Source organism: Phaseolus vulgaris, chromosome 3 (genome assembly GCF_051622355.1).
Source record: "Phaseolus vulgaris cultivar YP4 chromosome 3, ASM5162235v1, whole genome shotgun sequence".
Lineage (NCBI taxonomy): Eukaryota > Viridiplantae > Streptophyta > Magnoliopsida > Fabales > Fabaceae > Phaseolus > Phaseolus vulgaris.
In genome coordinates, this window is record NC_143500.1 from 49,769,558 (window position 1) to 49,786,851 (window position 17,294).

The 17,294-nt window shown below is 35.8% G+C and overlaps 1 protein-coding gene across 1 annotated transcript; it reads right to left on the reverse strand.

Moving 5' to 3' along the window:
- Positions 1-233: 233 nt before the first annotated feature.
- On the reverse strand, positions 234-17,294 carry LOC137808315 (uncharacterized). The gene is made up of 24 exons (XM_068609362.2): positions 16,879-17,294; positions 14,635-14,744; positions 13,805-13,970; positions 13,605-13,705; positions 13,368-13,440; positions 13,147-13,282; positions 12,815-12,975; positions 12,472-12,596; positions 12,296-12,395; positions 12,136-12,232; positions 10,079-10,130; positions 9,386-9,487; positions 9,158-9,304; positions 8,826-8,988; positions 8,505-8,741; positions 8,226-8,386; positions 6,182-6,310; positions 5,830-5,947; positions 5,537-5,732; positions 4,671-4,782; positions 4,435-4,589; positions 2,252-3,665; positions 1,712-1,906; positions 234-1,155 (listed from the first exon to the last, which is right to left on the reverse strand). Exons 1-24 carry the CDS (start codon positions 17,009-17,011, stop codon positions 679-681), a joined length of 4,860 nt encoding a protein of 1,619 aa, XP_068465463.2. The 5' UTR covers positions 17,012-17,294; the 3' UTR covers positions 234-678.

The window sequence follows — 17,294 nt, forward strand, 5'->3', positions numbered from 1 at the left end:
AAAACATTCAAATAAAATAAATTTTTGAACTGGTCCATATGACAGATGCGCCATTCGCTTTTTACGGACGAAATGCGGGGGAGACTCTCATTTTTCCATTTTTTCTCTCTCCTTAAGGAGACGATCATTTTTTTTCCTTTTGGTAAGCTTTCCAAACAGTAAATTGAATTGAAATACCTGTATACATAAATACAAGTGCGACAAAATTCTCTCGTGGGATTTTCACATTATACTGGAAAAAAAAATATGGATTTTCTTTTATGCAAATCAAATAAGATCCCATCACAAATTTACATATGCATAGCTGAATTTGTAACTGACCGTAAAGGACGAGATATGTATTACGACGAGAGCAATATTTACGAAATACAATTTATCTGCAACTTCGTTTTTCTATATGGCAAAGGCTCAATACAACTACAACATTACAGGAGAACAACACGCTCTGTAATCACAAGCAATGCATCATAGGAAAAAAGAAAAAGCCCACAATCGCATCAAAACTCGAAAGCAGTGTTCGCAATAGATGGTAAACCTTATAACCTCTTTCAGATGTAGCGCAATATTTGATACCCCATAATCTCTTGTATACTTTCTCTACAAGGCTGTCTCTATTTGAAATACTTTCCGCGTGGGTAACAAAGGTCGTATATCACAAATATAATCCATCTTTGAGACTCAACCAAACGGAGAAGGAACTGGTCCTGCTCCTGCAAGAGCATCTGATCTCTTGATGCTTCCCATTCCGCAGACAATGCATCCAGGTGCAGTTACGGCCGAAAATTTGGCTCCACAGAGATCACAGACATCATATCCAATGGTTGACAGCCTGCTTAAGGTGGCAGCACAGAATTGTGAGGGATCTTCCAAAGGATCAATGGACTTGTTTGCCAAGCCCCTCTGAACACACAGGTCGATCAAACTTCTAAATTCCTCCTGCTTGTTTGCAGGTGCTTTAGACAATAGTAATTCTAACATTTGCTTCGAATAGCCATAATTTTGTACATCCATGTTTCTTTTTATGGCAGTTCGAATGCAATTTATTCTGTGCTTAGCTAGAAGTGGCAGCGAACCAAGATGACGTGAAAGTCTTGCCATCTCATCTTTTGCACTTATTGCACTCGGACCATGGACTTTCTGCAGACGTCCAATTTCCTGCAATAATGAAGGTAATACGATTTTCCAATTATCCACTGCATTACTAAACTTTAGAGTCGAAGCAATTTTGGAGGTTCATGTCTAAACGGAGAAAACCAACATTTCTGACTTTACTGTCCGAGTTTATAAAAAATAGTTTCAGCTTAAATAGTGTAGATTACGATTTATTTTCTGTCTTGCAGCTTAGATCCACCAGTACCCAATCACTAAACAAGCTTGTGATTTGTGAATTGTGTTGTCAAATAAAATAACAATAAGGGAAAAAAACGAGACATTTTCGTTGCACATATTCAGATTAAACTAGTTAGAATGTGTAGTACAGGCCCAATAGGAGTTTGGATCGCTGAATGTGTATCAAACATAAGAGGTGTATCATTCAAAAGTTTGAATCAATTGGACTTAGCCCCTTCATGCTTATAATGTAGAGTGTAAGATGTGTACTTCAATTATTCAACAGGAGTCATGGCCTAGAAAAACAAAAGCTTGTGTACATTTTTTATAAGATGTCCATCCTATCCTACTTGTGTTTAAGATTGAATAATCGTTATCATACCCGGAGAAGTGTGACTGCTATCTTGTATTGAGCACAGATTGTTGCTTGAGCTTTTATATCAATTCCACGAGATTGCTCCTTAGCTAAGGCAAGAAAAGCTTCATCAAAGCAAGACAACGCATCCGAAAGATTATTTTGCTCCAGGTGAGCAAGTCCAGTTTTGAAACATACAGAAGCAGCAGCTCCACGGGGAACCTGTCAGAAGATTCATGAGATTAGATTGGAAACAATGATGAAACAGTATATATGCCCAGCAGGTTCATTAAAAAGCTAATTTGTCATTATCCAAAGAAATAACCTATCACGTCCATAAGCACACTAACCAAATCAAGATCTTTTCCCAGGCAAATTGTCCTAATTTCTTCTCTAGCATCCGCAAAATTATGACAGGAAATTAAAGGGTGTATTCCATTTGTTATATTTAGAAGTTCAATCCAGAACATCAAATTCTCCCATAAGTACCCACATTCTTCCCATGGCACTCACGAAAGGACAAATATTTCAGAGAACCATTTAACCACATGTTTATTTTCTACGTACCTGTCCAGGATGCACCGCAATTTGTTGAGAACCAGTTTGTGGAGGTTTCCCTGAATCGGGAGAGTTTGGTACTCCAAGTATGCTAAGATCAAGAGGTTGGCTAGAAATTTGAGCCTGAGTAGCCTGTAACTGAGAGGGAGGTATGACCCCAGCCCGAGATGAGGATTGCGGTGGAACACCACCATCAGGAAGTCCTATGGACTCGATTGGAACAACAGGTTGCTGAATGATTTGAGGGGGAATACCACCTTGAAGACCAGCATCAGCTTCAAAAGCATCTTGGTTAGGAGTTGTCTTAATATTTTCAACCCCTGGAGTGTACTTAGAGAGAAAAGTTCCAGCAGGAGGTAATCCTGCAGCCACTTGAAGGGATGGAATTGTATTCTGAAAGAAATCCTCCGGAATAGGTCCTGCTTTAAGTCCCCCACTCACAACGCCACTAGTTGACTGTGAAATTAGTTCAGGTTGAGTCAATGTATCTGTACCAAAAAGGTCACCAGGAGTTGAAACAGTTGAAGAAGCTGACCCTGTAGTTGCTGGTGGCAGGGACAAAATCTGGCCAAGATCTTGGCTTCCACCAGTTGAGGACCTGGTCCTCGTAGGTGGAGCTAACGCTTCACCAAGTTTAAACTGTCTAGTGGCTTCCTTGATCTTATTCACATCCACAGTAGAAGAGGCAATTGGCTTGTCCCTTATTTTTATGTGTAATTTTTTTATTTTGGATACTCCTTCTTCATCACTGCTGCTGCCATCAGCAGCTCCATACATGGATTTCTTAAATTCTTCTTCAGCTTTGGCCTGTTCATCAGCAGAGGAACTGACAAGCTGTTGGTTAAGGCTCAGACCCATCAATGAATCACCTTTGGTATTACCAACCACATTCGACTGATGATTAGATACGGATTTAACAGAAGATGCTTCAGGTCCATTTACTTTATCATTACCTGTAGGCATGAAAACCTTAACCAAACTATCTTCCCTCACCTCTACAATATTGCCCCTTCCTTTGATTGAGCCTAAATACACACCGATATGATCTACAATAATGGATGGAATTGTACCATCATCAGTTTTCATGTATGGTGTCACCTCTGCAGCAAGCTCCCACTGAGGTATATCCTTTACAGCAGTAGGTGTTTTAATTTCCCAGTTTCCACCACCCCATTCAGGTCCTTTTGGAACCATACTCTCAGCGGCAAAGTTGGCAAATATACCTTGTGTCCATCCAGTAGATCGAGCTCGTAATATCCTATCACAATATCTCCTCAATTCTGAGTCAAGACCCTCTTCTTCCAATTTCTGAGCAAGACGCCGCATGGCACTTGGATTAAGGTGGCATATAAACAGATCAAGCATACTTTCATAGTCTGCTATAACTTCAAATGTTTCTTTTGCACTATCAAATTGAGCAAACCTGAAAGTAACCTTCAATTAGAAAGGTAACAAACTTGTAGATCATGACATTTAAATAACTTATGGGATCTCCAAGTTCCAACATTCACAAAACAGATACATGTCATAAAATCAAGTCAATACATCTAAGCTATTAAATGAAAGGAAAATAACACTGATATAAGCAGTATACAAGATAAACATGTAAAGCCGGCCAAAGCCAATTTTAAGCATTATAAGGAGTAGGCGGCAATCAATCACAAAATCAAAAAACAAATCAAGCTAGAACCAAAAATAAATAGAAATAATAATATAATACGCAAACCCTTTCCATTTCATCAATGCTACTCATCTATAGGTAGCAAATGGATGGATTGAATAACAGAAGACAGAGAAGCGTATCTAGAAAATCATATTTGTATCTTTAATATATATTTCCTTGTCATATTTATACCTGTCCCTTAACCTTAGCTAAATATGAAAATAAATAGAAAATTATAAGACATTGAAATAAATCCTTAAGAGAATATAAGGAAATATGAAAACTATCCTAAAATATAATCTAAGATATTCTAAATTGCTCAAAGATATCATCAAAAGAATGTGAAACATTATAAGATACTTTTCATATATTCTAACAAAACTAAAGCATTAACATATTAACAAAGACTAGATCTTCAAGATATAGTTTAAGCAAAATAGTAATAAATGAAACATACATCATAGTTCAATAATTCCTTTATGTACAACAGAAATAGCAAAAGCACAATCAAATTTCCAATTTTGCCTACCTGATACAGGCATAACCCAACTGCCTAAACCGGTGAAATAAATGAGATGTTGGGGGGCATTTTGGATAATCTCTGGATCGCAGAAATTCATCTTTCAAAATAGATAAAGCAGTGGAAAAACGAAGAGCTTTCACAGCATAAACACCTCGCATCACCTATGATCAAAATACTCACCTGCTCATACGTTCAAAGAAACCAAAATGCAAATGCCAAGAGCAAGGAATTATGTTGCTTACTTGCGTGAACTGTGGACCTGATTGTGACAAAGCCACAGCTAAATCTCCACAAACAGGAGATCCTCTAGCAAGAATATCCAGAGACCTTGGTGTTATGCGCAAGCTGTCAAACCTGCACTCCAATAAGAGATTATACTGTAAGTGTTACAAGCTTTAATATAAATTTACTAAAATATGAGAAGTGTTTTTGAAGTCTACAACCTGGATTTTATACCCAATGGATATAATTCATTATGTAGTACATATTAGAAATTTGGTGCCACTTAAAAATTTATAAGGGCGTAAAGAGAATATTGTTTAGCACAGACCATAGCTCCACAACACTATTAGTTATTTTTAAAACCTTTTGTTGTTTTCAAAAACCACAACTTGGATGTGTCTCATTTTTCAATGTTACTGAAGTCATGACTCCAGATCAAGGTCAAAAATTAGGCACTGCCTCCTTTCAATCTAACCTCATCAACTATGTGATTTTTATAATCTGTTGTAATGGTGAAGGTCTTCATCATCCTTAATCATCTTCTCTTATGAAGGCATAGTAGGACAACAATCAGAAACCAATTAAAAAAGTCAACAGTAGTCTTGACTCACGGTCATCATTTTCATGAACTAATATTTTAAAAAAGTGAGACTACCTAAGCCGTGACTTTTATCCATATGACTTCAGTAATACATATAAAAATTTCGAACACCATATTGTGTTACTATTTAATTTATTTAAACCATTTCGGGTAATAATCTAACTTTCAGCAAAATGGACATGCGCACATCAAACTGACACCTGTTAGGTAAAGTTACCTAAATATTTCCTCTATATAAACATAAGTTGAATTTTTCTAAAAGTTTAAGGGGAAAAAGAAGGAAACCTTGATGTTATTTGGTATAATACTTCTGACAGGTCAAGCTTCTGCTCAAAACTTAGCTGCATTGTGGCAAATCCAATAAGAATTGGTTCAAGAAGACCAACAAGACAGCTTTTGATATCAACCCTTTTCTTCTGTCTGGGATTTATTTCCGTGGGGCTAGCAAGCAACAATCGGTCATTCAAAGAACCAACCAACACTGCACGGTAGGACAATGCAAAGAAATGTCTAGTAGTAGAAAAAAATAAAATGTGCCTATCAAATATGGTTAACATGTTATGACATAGAAAAATTACCTGCATAAGGCATACTGATTGAGAGGATAGGCCTAACTTTTCCATCCCAACCAAGTATACTGATAGTAGTAGCAGTGGAAAAAAGGAGGGCTGGTCCAACCCACAATAGAGATCTAAAGTGAGATGAGTTAAGGTTTCTACAAAGAGAATATGTGACACAAAATTAAAATTAGGCGGGGAGAAATCTTAACAAACCCTTTGGTCTATTAGTTTGGAGCAGAGGTTCCAAGAAACCTTCCCCCCTTCAATAGAGAGGATGTTATTTTCCCTCCAATCCCCTCCTCTTAAAATCAGTTCATTAGTGTAAATAGATGGTTTGTTCATTTTGTAGAGAAATAAATATAAAGGATATTGGAAGAAGTCCCTTATCAAAATTTGCAGAAGTGACAGCAAGTATATCAAGGGTTGCTGAAACAATAAGGACTCGCTGTGTTGTTAATATTCCAGCAACATATCCCCTAAGAGTTTCTTGCCAGTGCACCTGTCAAATTTGAAGAAATACAAATTAGTCCCTAGGAGAACAATAGAACAGAGCTATTTGATCATATTTCCACAAACAAGGACCCTATAATCACCTGAAGTGAGAATGAAGGATCCAACCATTTTTATTTTTTATGGGTAGGGGGAGGATAGAAAAGGCATATTCGATCCTACTAGCTCCCATTCTTACTTTAAGAAATTAGATGAGTTCAATTCAACCCAACAAAACCAATTTTTAAAGTAAGGACTGTCCATGATTTATAAGTTTTATTTAGGTCACATCTCTAGTTGTTTTGAGACTAAACCACCACTATTGAGACTGCAATTAAGACAGTCCACAAAGAATCACAACTACAGTAGGGAGTGACTGCTGCTGCTGCAGTTAACATCACTTTCCAACACTCCCCCTCACCCCTAGGGCCACCAGCTGGAGTGTGACAACTTGTAAGGTAAGCACTACCCAAGATTTACAAGTTTTATCTAAACCATATCTATAGTTGATGTGGGACTATACCACCCCTATTGAGACTGCAATTAAGACAGTCCACAAAGAGATCACAACCGTAGGAGTTACTGTAGTTAACATCATTTTCCGACACTTCCCCTCACACTAAGGGCCACCAGCAGGAGTGTGACAAATGTAGGTGGCCCAACAATGGATCTAAAATAAGCTCTAATATCATTTTAGAATATGGGTGAGTCAATTTTTATGGTTTCTTAGAGGTTGGACTTAGAGCTTAACTCAACCCAAAAATACTCACTTCAAAGGTGAGCATTGTTCAAGCTTTATAAGCTCTATTTAAATTACATCTCTAGTCAATGTGATACTAAGAATGCCTAAAAGCTGCATCTTAGTGGCTATAATCCATGATGCTTAACTTAACCTTTCCAGTAAACCTTCCCATATGTAGCCCTTTCCAAAGGGTGACCAAATTTAAGGTGGCTTTCCAACATCCTAATGCCTAGGGCTATAGACCAGAAGCATGGAAAATTGGTAATACAAGTAGTCAATCAATGGATGTATAATTTGCACTCACTTATATACTATAATTTGATCATATCTCTAGTTGATGTGGCATCTTAAACACACTCTCACATCAAGAGGACTGAACATCTTAAGTATGGAACTAAGTATTTGTGAGTGATCCAGTAGTGGGTGACACGATAAGCCTAACAAACCTTGCTATAATAGACTCTAATACCATCTTAGAAATTAAGTTTTAAGCCTAACTCAACCTTACTAAATTGGTTAGTAAAGTAAGATTTACACATGCTTATATACTATAATTTGGTCAATAAACTAATTTGTAAGGAGAATTGTCCGAAGTTGTATTTAAGTCATATCTTTGGTCAATGTGAAACTAAACATACCTAAGAGCCACATGTCAATGACTATTATTTATGACACACATGTGACCAATTGACTTTCTAATGTTGCAACATAAATTCTATAAATATTTTTTAGTTGAGAAAGTATATTCTCCATATTGTTTCAAATGAAAGGAGATGCATAAACAAATGTCTACCAATGACAACCACCATGAAATGTCCTTTAGCATAACATAACACAAAGAAGTCAGAGGGTACTACAATCCAAATGAACTGAACTCTAAGGGCAAAGAATAAACCGCACAAAATTCTAGCACTTCTGTCCAACAAAATACCCACAGAACTACAAATTGATCATAACACGAAATCATTTTAGCATCTCTCTATTGGTGCCAAAAGTTCTAAAATTAACACTTTCTTTTGGAGATCCTTGAGGAAAACCCAACCTTCGCCAACATGAAGACTACTAAACAATTTATTTCCTTCTTTTTCTAACTAATATTTTCCAACTATTTTCACTTAACTTCAGAGATGCAGTTAAGAGCAATTTTGTAACCATACTTAAAAAACACACTTCGAAATGATACCTGGAGTACAATCTCGTTTCTTTTCAACTTAATTGACTTTTTCCCCTCACTATTGGTTGATAAGTACTGGCCATTGGCAGTTGAAGTTGATAGACGGTACCCTTGTATGAGCTTCACTATTCCAATTTGGTTTCCATGAGTAGCAAACATCAAAGACGAATCTACATTCAGAGAAACCACTTTCAATACTTAATGCTACTCTAATTTCAACAAGTGACGAGTTTGTGTCTGTTAATAGATAGATAAATGGATTCACATATGGGAGAGATATTCAAGCACCTAATGGAGTAGAAAATATGCGATCAACTTCAGTTTCAAACAGAAACGGTGTTGGGCCACGAATTGAACCAACAGTTGTCTCTGCAGTTGCAGTTGGGTTCTCTTCAAAAACTTTATCATTGTCCTTAGCCTCTTGAGAGGCACCTCCAGGTAGAGTATACACACCCAATCCTGTTTTGTCTTCATCAAGTATTGCAAACTGATTTTCATTGGGACCAACAAATGCTGCATCTCGACCTATAAGACAGTTACTTGAATTATTAACATGTAACACACGACTGAAACCTGACTGAGAAAAAAATGTACTCCAGTTAGAAATACCTTTTACTGTGCTGCTTTTACTGTTTGCTACCTGTGCATCACTATTTTCCCAGTAGAGCACAACTTCATTTGTAGCACCACTAAATTCATACACTACAAGAAATAAGCGCTGTATTTTACTGTGTATCAGGTATTTTGCTCGGTACTCCACATTTCCAGGAATCTATAGAAAATTAATTAATAACATTACAAGGATGAATTTGCCAATTTTGCATAATTTTTCAGTAGAAATATATAAATACTTCCAGCATATCAATATTATGTATTGGAAATCTCAACAAAAATCACAAATACAAAATGATGTTTGTCAAAAATACTACTCCCTGTGTTACCGAATTATATAGCTTCCGGTAGATAGTGTCAGATCCAGAAGAAAGATTATGTGCCATAAGGTTCAGTCCGTCCATATAGTATGCCCTGACAGGATAATGCAGAACTCGGTTTGCTTTATTAAAGAAATTTAGCTCCAAATGAAAAGGCTGGCAGTGGATAACTGGTGTCAATTGATTGAACAGAAAATACAACAAATATTTCAAAACAAATTGTCACATGTACCATACCTCATAAACCGGAAAGTCCTTCAGATGATGCTTGTTATCAAGAACAGTGATAAGGGGCAAGCGTGATATAGGAGAAATTTTTGCATGGCCTTCCATAAAATGCTACAAAAATATGTAAAGGTATCATTCAGAAAAAATTGATGTAAGAAACAAAAGTACAGACCTCTCACTTCTTTGCCTGTAAAGTGTGTAATGTGCTGATCTAATATGGAAACAGAAAACAAAATTGCATTGATCTGAAGAAAATTTTCTCTGGAATACATTTTTTATAAAAATTGGGTCTACCCTGAGGACTTCAATTTTTTCTCTCCTTATTCAATTTAGAAGACATGGCTAAAGAAGCTAAACTTCTGTGGTAGTGGTGTATTTTTGTGGTTCTCTAGTGTCTATGGCAGAAAAGAAATGCTAGAATTTTCAAAGGCACTGTGATCTCAAGACAAATTGGGATAAGGCTACTTTCTTGGCTAGTCTGTGGTGCTCTGCCAACAACTGTTTGGACTGTTTTCTCTGTTATACATGAAGAGAGATTGACAAGCCTTGTTAAATGACTCCATTTTAGATGTTTCTTTTGTTATTTCTTGAAGATCCCTTATTGTCTTTAGACTTAATTTGATAACAGCATAAGATTAGTTCCACATGCAACATAAACTCCAATTCAATAACAACAATAGATAAATAAAATTAGAAACATACACTATAAAGAAAAGCCTTCCTCGCAATGTCTGACATTGTAAGTTGCCCATGGCTGCAAGAAATAGTACAGATATCAACAATGACATACGATGCTACCGGAACAAATTATTAAGCACAATTTAGGAAAGAATCCGACCATTGTCAAATCTCAAACTGATAACTTAATGCTTAAACTCAACAAAACTTTTACCAGAAATCTAAATCTGGAGTGTTTATAGTGATTATCAAATAACAGATTATCTTGGAGCCTACAATTTGACAGGAGCAACTGATCTCACCATCTCACCCCTAAAGTAGCATGAATGAACATAACAAAATAGGACCAAATGGAATGGAACATCGTTGTTTTGTTTAGTTAAGACTACTTTTGGTATCGATAGAAAAAAAATATAACAGTATCCTGTTTTTGCATCTGGTGCTTACTAAATAGAATAGAACATTGTTTTCAGTTATATATGTATCTACATCTTAGTTAAGGTTGAGTACTTAAAAATCAAATAGAAAAGACACTCTTTTATGTTCCACTTTACAATGATCATCAATATAATAATTTGAAAAGAATGTCATAAGCTACTGTAATAACAACTTATGCATATATGACAACAACTTAATGCAACAGGGAGAAACAAACCTAAAAGATATTATAAAAAATAGTCATTAATAACAATACCAGTTTGATTTTAGAACATAAATGCATATAACAATTGAATACAAACATAAATACACTAACATGTAAATATAAATGTATTAGGTAAGAGATGAGAGAAGTGAGCATCAACTGTATTATTAAAACGGATGGTTAAGATTAAAATTCCAGAAAATAATCTTGACCATCTTGGTATGTTTATTTGATCAAGATTTACTTCTGTTACCTCTCATGCTGTCACTACAATATATATGTATAGTAAAAACAGTCCCCGTTTTAAGAATGTAAGAAATATAAACATAAGTCATACAACCATACATAGATGATCCAGATTAAAAATTAGTTAGTGACCATAAGACTACTTAAAAAAACTATCTTTTAATCCTAACCATTAAAACATATCTCTATATTATGCGAGATCTCAACCCCTTGAGAGCTGACATCCCAGCTGCACATTCCAGAGACATGCAAAGGTGCCTCCTCAAGCACTTAAGAACCTGCTGCCATGGGTCAGCACTAACAGTGGCTGACCCAAAAAATTGCACTACAGCTGTAAAAAAAGGCAGAGGATTGAACAATAGTATCTCTGCGACCAAAACTAAACTGAACAGTAAATAATCAATTGGATTTTCCATGACAATGAGTAGAAAATGTAGCGCAAACAAACTCAATCCCTTGGATCAACCGATCAATGAAAATGATATAACCAAATTAGAGTACAAAAGTCGAGTGTAACTCATTCTATGAGCTTGATTTTCAAGGTGAGTTAGGTCTGAACACAAAATTGAAAGATGATACTGTAGAGCATATCCTAGTAGCTGTTAGACATATTGAACGATCTACAGATTTTGAATCTGCAAACTTCACATACGCAACTCAAGATGTTTGGTAGTGACCTTGGCTAATGATATGACCAACTTAGCCTGTGCGTCTATGTGTGTGTATAACAAAACAAAGCAGAAAATGTACAGTGCAGTACTTCAAATTTCACTAATTAAAGCACAATGTTTCAACAACTTCAATACTACTAGATTTATTAACCAAACCCATATGCAGATATTGGTATCAAGTCACATAGAAGGGAGCAATACCCAATCAAGACCAAACTCTTAGTAGTAGAATAGATATAAGCCTAGTGGTTTAAGAAAAAGTTTTAATTCCCATTGCCCATATTCACTTTATTTCCTATTTTAGAACAGGAAATGGTGGAAACAAAATGAAGTTTGAAAACAAAGTAATGCATTTTGTAATTATCAATGAAAACATGAAACCAGATAAAATAAAAATTAAACCAAATAGATCCTTAGTCCAAGCAGCATAGCATAATTAACCTTATGGAATCTGACCATCATGTTTCTTATAAGAGACTATAGACATCTGTTCCTCAACACAGCGGCAAATTCTAACTCACCCTTTAAGATGATGCTCTTGTAGTTGAGCTTGAAGTTGATGGTCTGCTAACACTCCAGAAGAACCCAAGGCAGCAAGTTTTTCCCTTAAAACAGATGCTGCAAAGCACCTCCCATCAGCATATCTTTAATGTTAATTGTATACAAGATGAAAACAATTACCTGAAGATCCTCGTGCACTTTGTAAAACTGCAAAAAGTTGCTTTCTCCCTTCTCTACTGTATCTGGCCCTATTTTTTGAATTGTCGGCTATTGTCACATTCTGTTAAAATAATCACCAATTTATCTTCCACATTCACCGACAAGCAAGGTATAAACAAAGTAAGGTAGCACGTAACTGCAAAAACTAGTGCTGCTAAATTAGATTTTGGATGAAACTCCAAAGATTTGATGCGTGGCAATGGATAAACTGTTTCTCCACCCTGTTGAGAAAGGATGCGAGGGATATCAATTGATTCAATAGCTGCATCATAATTAATACATATTAGCCAAAACACTTACAGAAAGAAAAGTACAAGAATGAAGCATGACTATTGTTATATATATAAAGATTCTATAACTACAAGGAGAGAGGAAAAGCAGAAGTAAAAATATTCTGCATTGTAATTAACATAAGCTACCAAAATTCAACAAGAACAAGAAGTCATCAGGGTAAAGGCAGGAAGAGTTGATATAGCGAACCTGCAGGCTCAAAAAAATTAGCCTGAGTGGGAGGTCCATTAGAATTAACAGTAACACGTGTTTCCCAAACATGAAGATTTCCATCCTTAGATAGAGTTACAAGTAAACGCAACATGGGGAGCCAAGCAACTGATGTTATAGGATGAGAGCCAACTTGTTTTCTGAAATTTCAATAACAATAAAATGATTACATTTGTCCATAATAAGCCTAAACTCAAATATTTACATATAACCACAGCATAATAACAAATAAGAAACCATAGGTGACAATGATGCTAAGCCTCAATCATGGTACAAGAAAAAAAACTAGATCATGAGTAATTTACACTCACATTCCAATCATAATAGGTCTCTCAGTTGATACATCCCATACCAGAAGTGTACCTCGTCGATCCCCAACAAAAATCCATTCCAGAGTTGGATGAAACGCAAATGCACCAGCACCAACAAGCTTTATGGTATTGTCAACTGAGTAGAAAACACAATATAAATACAAAAAATATTAATATGAAAACATATCTATAGTATATGAATATGTAAAAAATCATCTTACGTTGTAGTGTGTAATGAACAGCATAGGTATGAATATTATATGCTCGAATCAAACCTTCTGCATAAGCAACATACTGTGATGGAAAAACAATCCAGTCAAATTCAAAAAAGATAGGAGGATTGTAGTATATCATTAACATATGAAACTCAACACTAGAAACGTCTTACACCAGATAAACATCACATGTACTTACAAGAAGATGTAATCTCATAAAATAATGTACACTGAAAACATTACCAATACAGGGAGGCGAGGATGACAAGCAAGGTTGACAACAGGCTTCTTCAAGTCCGTCTTAATTTTTGTGGGTGCTCTACCACCTTCAACAGTTCCAACAACTTCATTTGTGCAAAAAAATATTTAACAGAAATAATCACCATTAGTAACCAAACTAGTACAAACACATTTGCTTAAGCACATGATAAAGCAGATCCAACCTGTCACACTCATTCGTTTATGAAACCCAAAGAAAACAACAGGTTGTAGTGGGGTCAAAGCCATATGAACTTCTGTATCCGAAGAAATTTGCTCTGTCTTCTTCTCTGGTGAATGTAATACACATGTTTGCTCTAAGTCAAAATCACAAGACCGTATTGTACAATCCTACAGATGTAAAAGCAACCAACAGGCGTAATAAGAATAAAAGAACTACCCAATCACAATATATAAACTAGTACAGAACACAATTGAGGGGCATAACTAAAAAACAAAACAGGAATAGCAAGTGGATAGTCTTACTTCCTAAGACCTAAGTAACAGTATATGAAACAAACGAAATTTATAAAAGATCAAAACTTATAAGAAAAAAATAAACAAAACAAAAGTAAAAATGAATAGAAGAATCTGTGCTTACACATTTTTGTTTCTTAATAAACAATAATATTAAAATCAAAGAATAAAATAAACTTTTTTTTCGGTAGAAATTCTTAATTTTAAGATTTTTCTGGACTTCATTAAGTAAAATGCTTCATCAGTTCAGTAAGATCCTAATTCCTAAAATGTTAACCACACCATCCACAATACATCCATCAAGATTTTATTTGCACATTACCACCTCTATAGCCAAAAAACTACAGAAAAAGTTCTGAAAATCAGTGTGCAAGAGAGAGAAAATTAATGTTTCTGAACAAACCACAATCTTTTGCAAAAGTAAATCCTTCCTTCATAATGAAAGCATGTCTACTCTTTCCATTAAGAATTTAAGATACAGCAACATGATTATTTTGAAAGAGGAATGAGGGCGCATGAAAAGAGTAGGTATGTCAACCTGGAGGATTGCAATCACAGTATGCCCGCTTGTAGGACTGTAAGACATTCGCACAACAGGTGCTCCAATGTCAAGGGCGGAAATCTTGCTTCCTGTTAATGCATCAAATTCTGCATACATTGAAACAAACCATAAAGTAAAACAGCTGAACCCAAATCAAGGCAACACACAAGGAAATACATCATGCAACAACAATAAGTCCACTCAACTCAAACACTCGAACAAGATTTCTAAATATGGGGAACCACTTTATTTACACAAGACAATAGATCGATTAGAATTACAACTAAATTCTTGTAAAAAAAAGGACAAACTAAACCCATATTTTCTATCAGTAGTTGACAATAACAGCTATTCATAACCCTAAACCCTAAACCCTAAAGCTATAAACAGTAGTTCAGTCTCTTATGACGCTGTTGCACTAATCCATTTGTCCTCTAATCCAGATAAGATTACAGGATTTGGTCTCTACACATTTTTAGATTTATTTTCTTGCAAATCCTATTTTCAGTTTCTCATTTCATCTCACAGCAATGCTTCCTTCCCTCTGGATAAGTTATTGTGGAAATCATGCACTCCTTCCTGATCAAATCCTTTGTTCAGACTGCTGTTCTTGATAGGATTAAAACCAATTATTTACTTCAGATTCAAAGATCCCCAATTTTATCTCCTGATTGTTGTGAAATGTGGATTGCAAATTGTTCTTGCATTGTTTGGCAGCTTTGTTTTTCTAGAAAACTAACTTGGTCTTGTGATTTGGTGAACATTGGGTTTATCCCAAGAATTTTCAGTAGCTTCTGTGTGTTAATGTTGAGGATTCAGTAATGCTAGGGATGCTGTAAAGATTTAGCATTGTTCTGAGTTGGCTATTTTTTGGTGTCTGTTGTTAAAATGATAAGCTAGAATTTTCTCTGGACTCTTCTATTGAGTTATTAGGAATCAAGAAGTTTTCTAGCTTCTTTGCAGTATTCCATTTATATGGGAGTATCTTTGATAGACCCACAAGTGACTGGCATGCAATGTTGCATGTTTTTCATCCAGTTTTTTCTTTTTATTTTTGGTTACATCTTTTTTCCTTGAGGATATTTTATCCTTTGCATTTGAATCTTTCTCTTCTTTCATAATAAATCATTTATTTATAAAAAAAAAAATTGGGTTCCATGTCTGCTTGTCAGACCAGACCCAACATGACCCTTTTGGGACTCACCTGTGACCTGCAACCAGCAGACATACATACATCTGAAATTTTAAATTTTTCCAGTTATGGTTATGTTATGATACACTATTGATACATTTAAAATTTGACAATAGAAGGTAAGGGTTGAGTCTGTTTCACATTAAGCAACTTTCTTTATAAAAACACAAAATATAACAGGAATACTTTTGCCCATATGCATAATTATTTCTTATTTACATGGCTAGGTCTACTAGGACAGGTTGATGTCAAGTTTATACTAATGTTTCGCTTTATTTCAATTATTTAAAAAAAATATTTATTTAATTAGAGAAAAATTATTAGAACTGAAAAAGTTGCCTCCCTTCCCTCTTTTCCTACAAAAGAACCACTCCTCAGCATATGCTTACGAATTTCCTTTAGGAAAATGTAAAGAGAAATTATCTATACGTTGTTCCAGACGGCTCAGTAATAGCAAGTGTTGGCGATAAGGTTTTAAAAATAGGTGCACAACCGGAATTCTGGCCGAGATGTTAAAGATAATGACGAAACCATGACCACAATTTTTAACCTTAATTGGAAAATATGACATATACCAAAATGTTAAGAGAGTGTATGCTTCATAGTTCAAAACTTGGATTCGGTAATATATGGAGTGTCTGCTTCATAGTTCCTAACAAGATCATTGTACATATACAGTAAAAAAAACTAGTCAATTAACAACGGGCTCAGGTATCACGGATCAAATCAAGATAGCTTCTATTGTTGCGTGCCTTCAAAAAACTAAAGTTTCAATTCAAATTAAGCTTCTGCCTCATAGTTCATATGTAGGTGATTGTGAATACACAGCAAAATCGTAGTTAATTACCAACAGCTCAGATGTCACGGATCAAATCAGTAAACAAGATTGCTTCTACTAGTGTCTTAAGAAAGTGCTTGAAGTGCAAGTTAAGTACCATTGAACGACCATAACAAGAACACAGTCATACAAACTGAATTAAGAATTAGCAACTTAAACTAAGTTCGCGGAATCGAACAGGTAAGAAAAGAGATAGTGGTTGGTGTCTCACCCACGATGTAGGTTCCTATGGCGACAGCAACGAGAGATTGGTGAGGATGGAAGGAAGCAGCGTGAGGCTGCAGAGGTCTAACGCCGCGCCCAACGTGGCGCAGATCCAGGTGCTGCAGCGTCGTCCACTCCATGAATCGCGTTTGGAAACCAACAAACAACACTACTTCACCTCATTCAGATCTTGTTCGCGCTTTGCGAAAAACAAGAAACTGTGCTTTCCAGTGCTGCAATTATCGATCTGCAATGGAGTGCGGAGAATCCAAGGAGAGATGAGCAGTGAGATCGCGGGACGGTGAGAAATTGGAACAGCCTGGTGCAGTAGTCGGAGATGGAGACCACAGTAGAAGAGGGAGAGAAGAAAGTTATTTTGATTTTCTTACCGGGTCATGCGAATTTCCTTAACGGGCCTATCTT

What these genes read in the sequence shown, in the direction of transcription:
- LOC137808315 (XM_068609362.2), bottom strand. Translation starts at nt 17,011, where the DNA reads ATGGAGTGGACGACGCTGCAGCACCTGGATCTGCGCCACGTTGGGCGC. An exon ending in TAAACGAATGAGTGTGACAG is followed by an intron (nt 13,706 to 13,804) that starts GTTGGATCTGCT and finishes GCACAAATGAAG; the next exon opens with TTGTTGGAACTGTTGAAGGT. An exon ending in TTGCGGTGCATCCTGGACAG is followed by an intron (nt 1,907 to 2,251) that starts GTACGTAGAAAA and finishes ATCTTCTGACAG; the next exon opens with GTTCCCCGTGGAGCTGCTGC.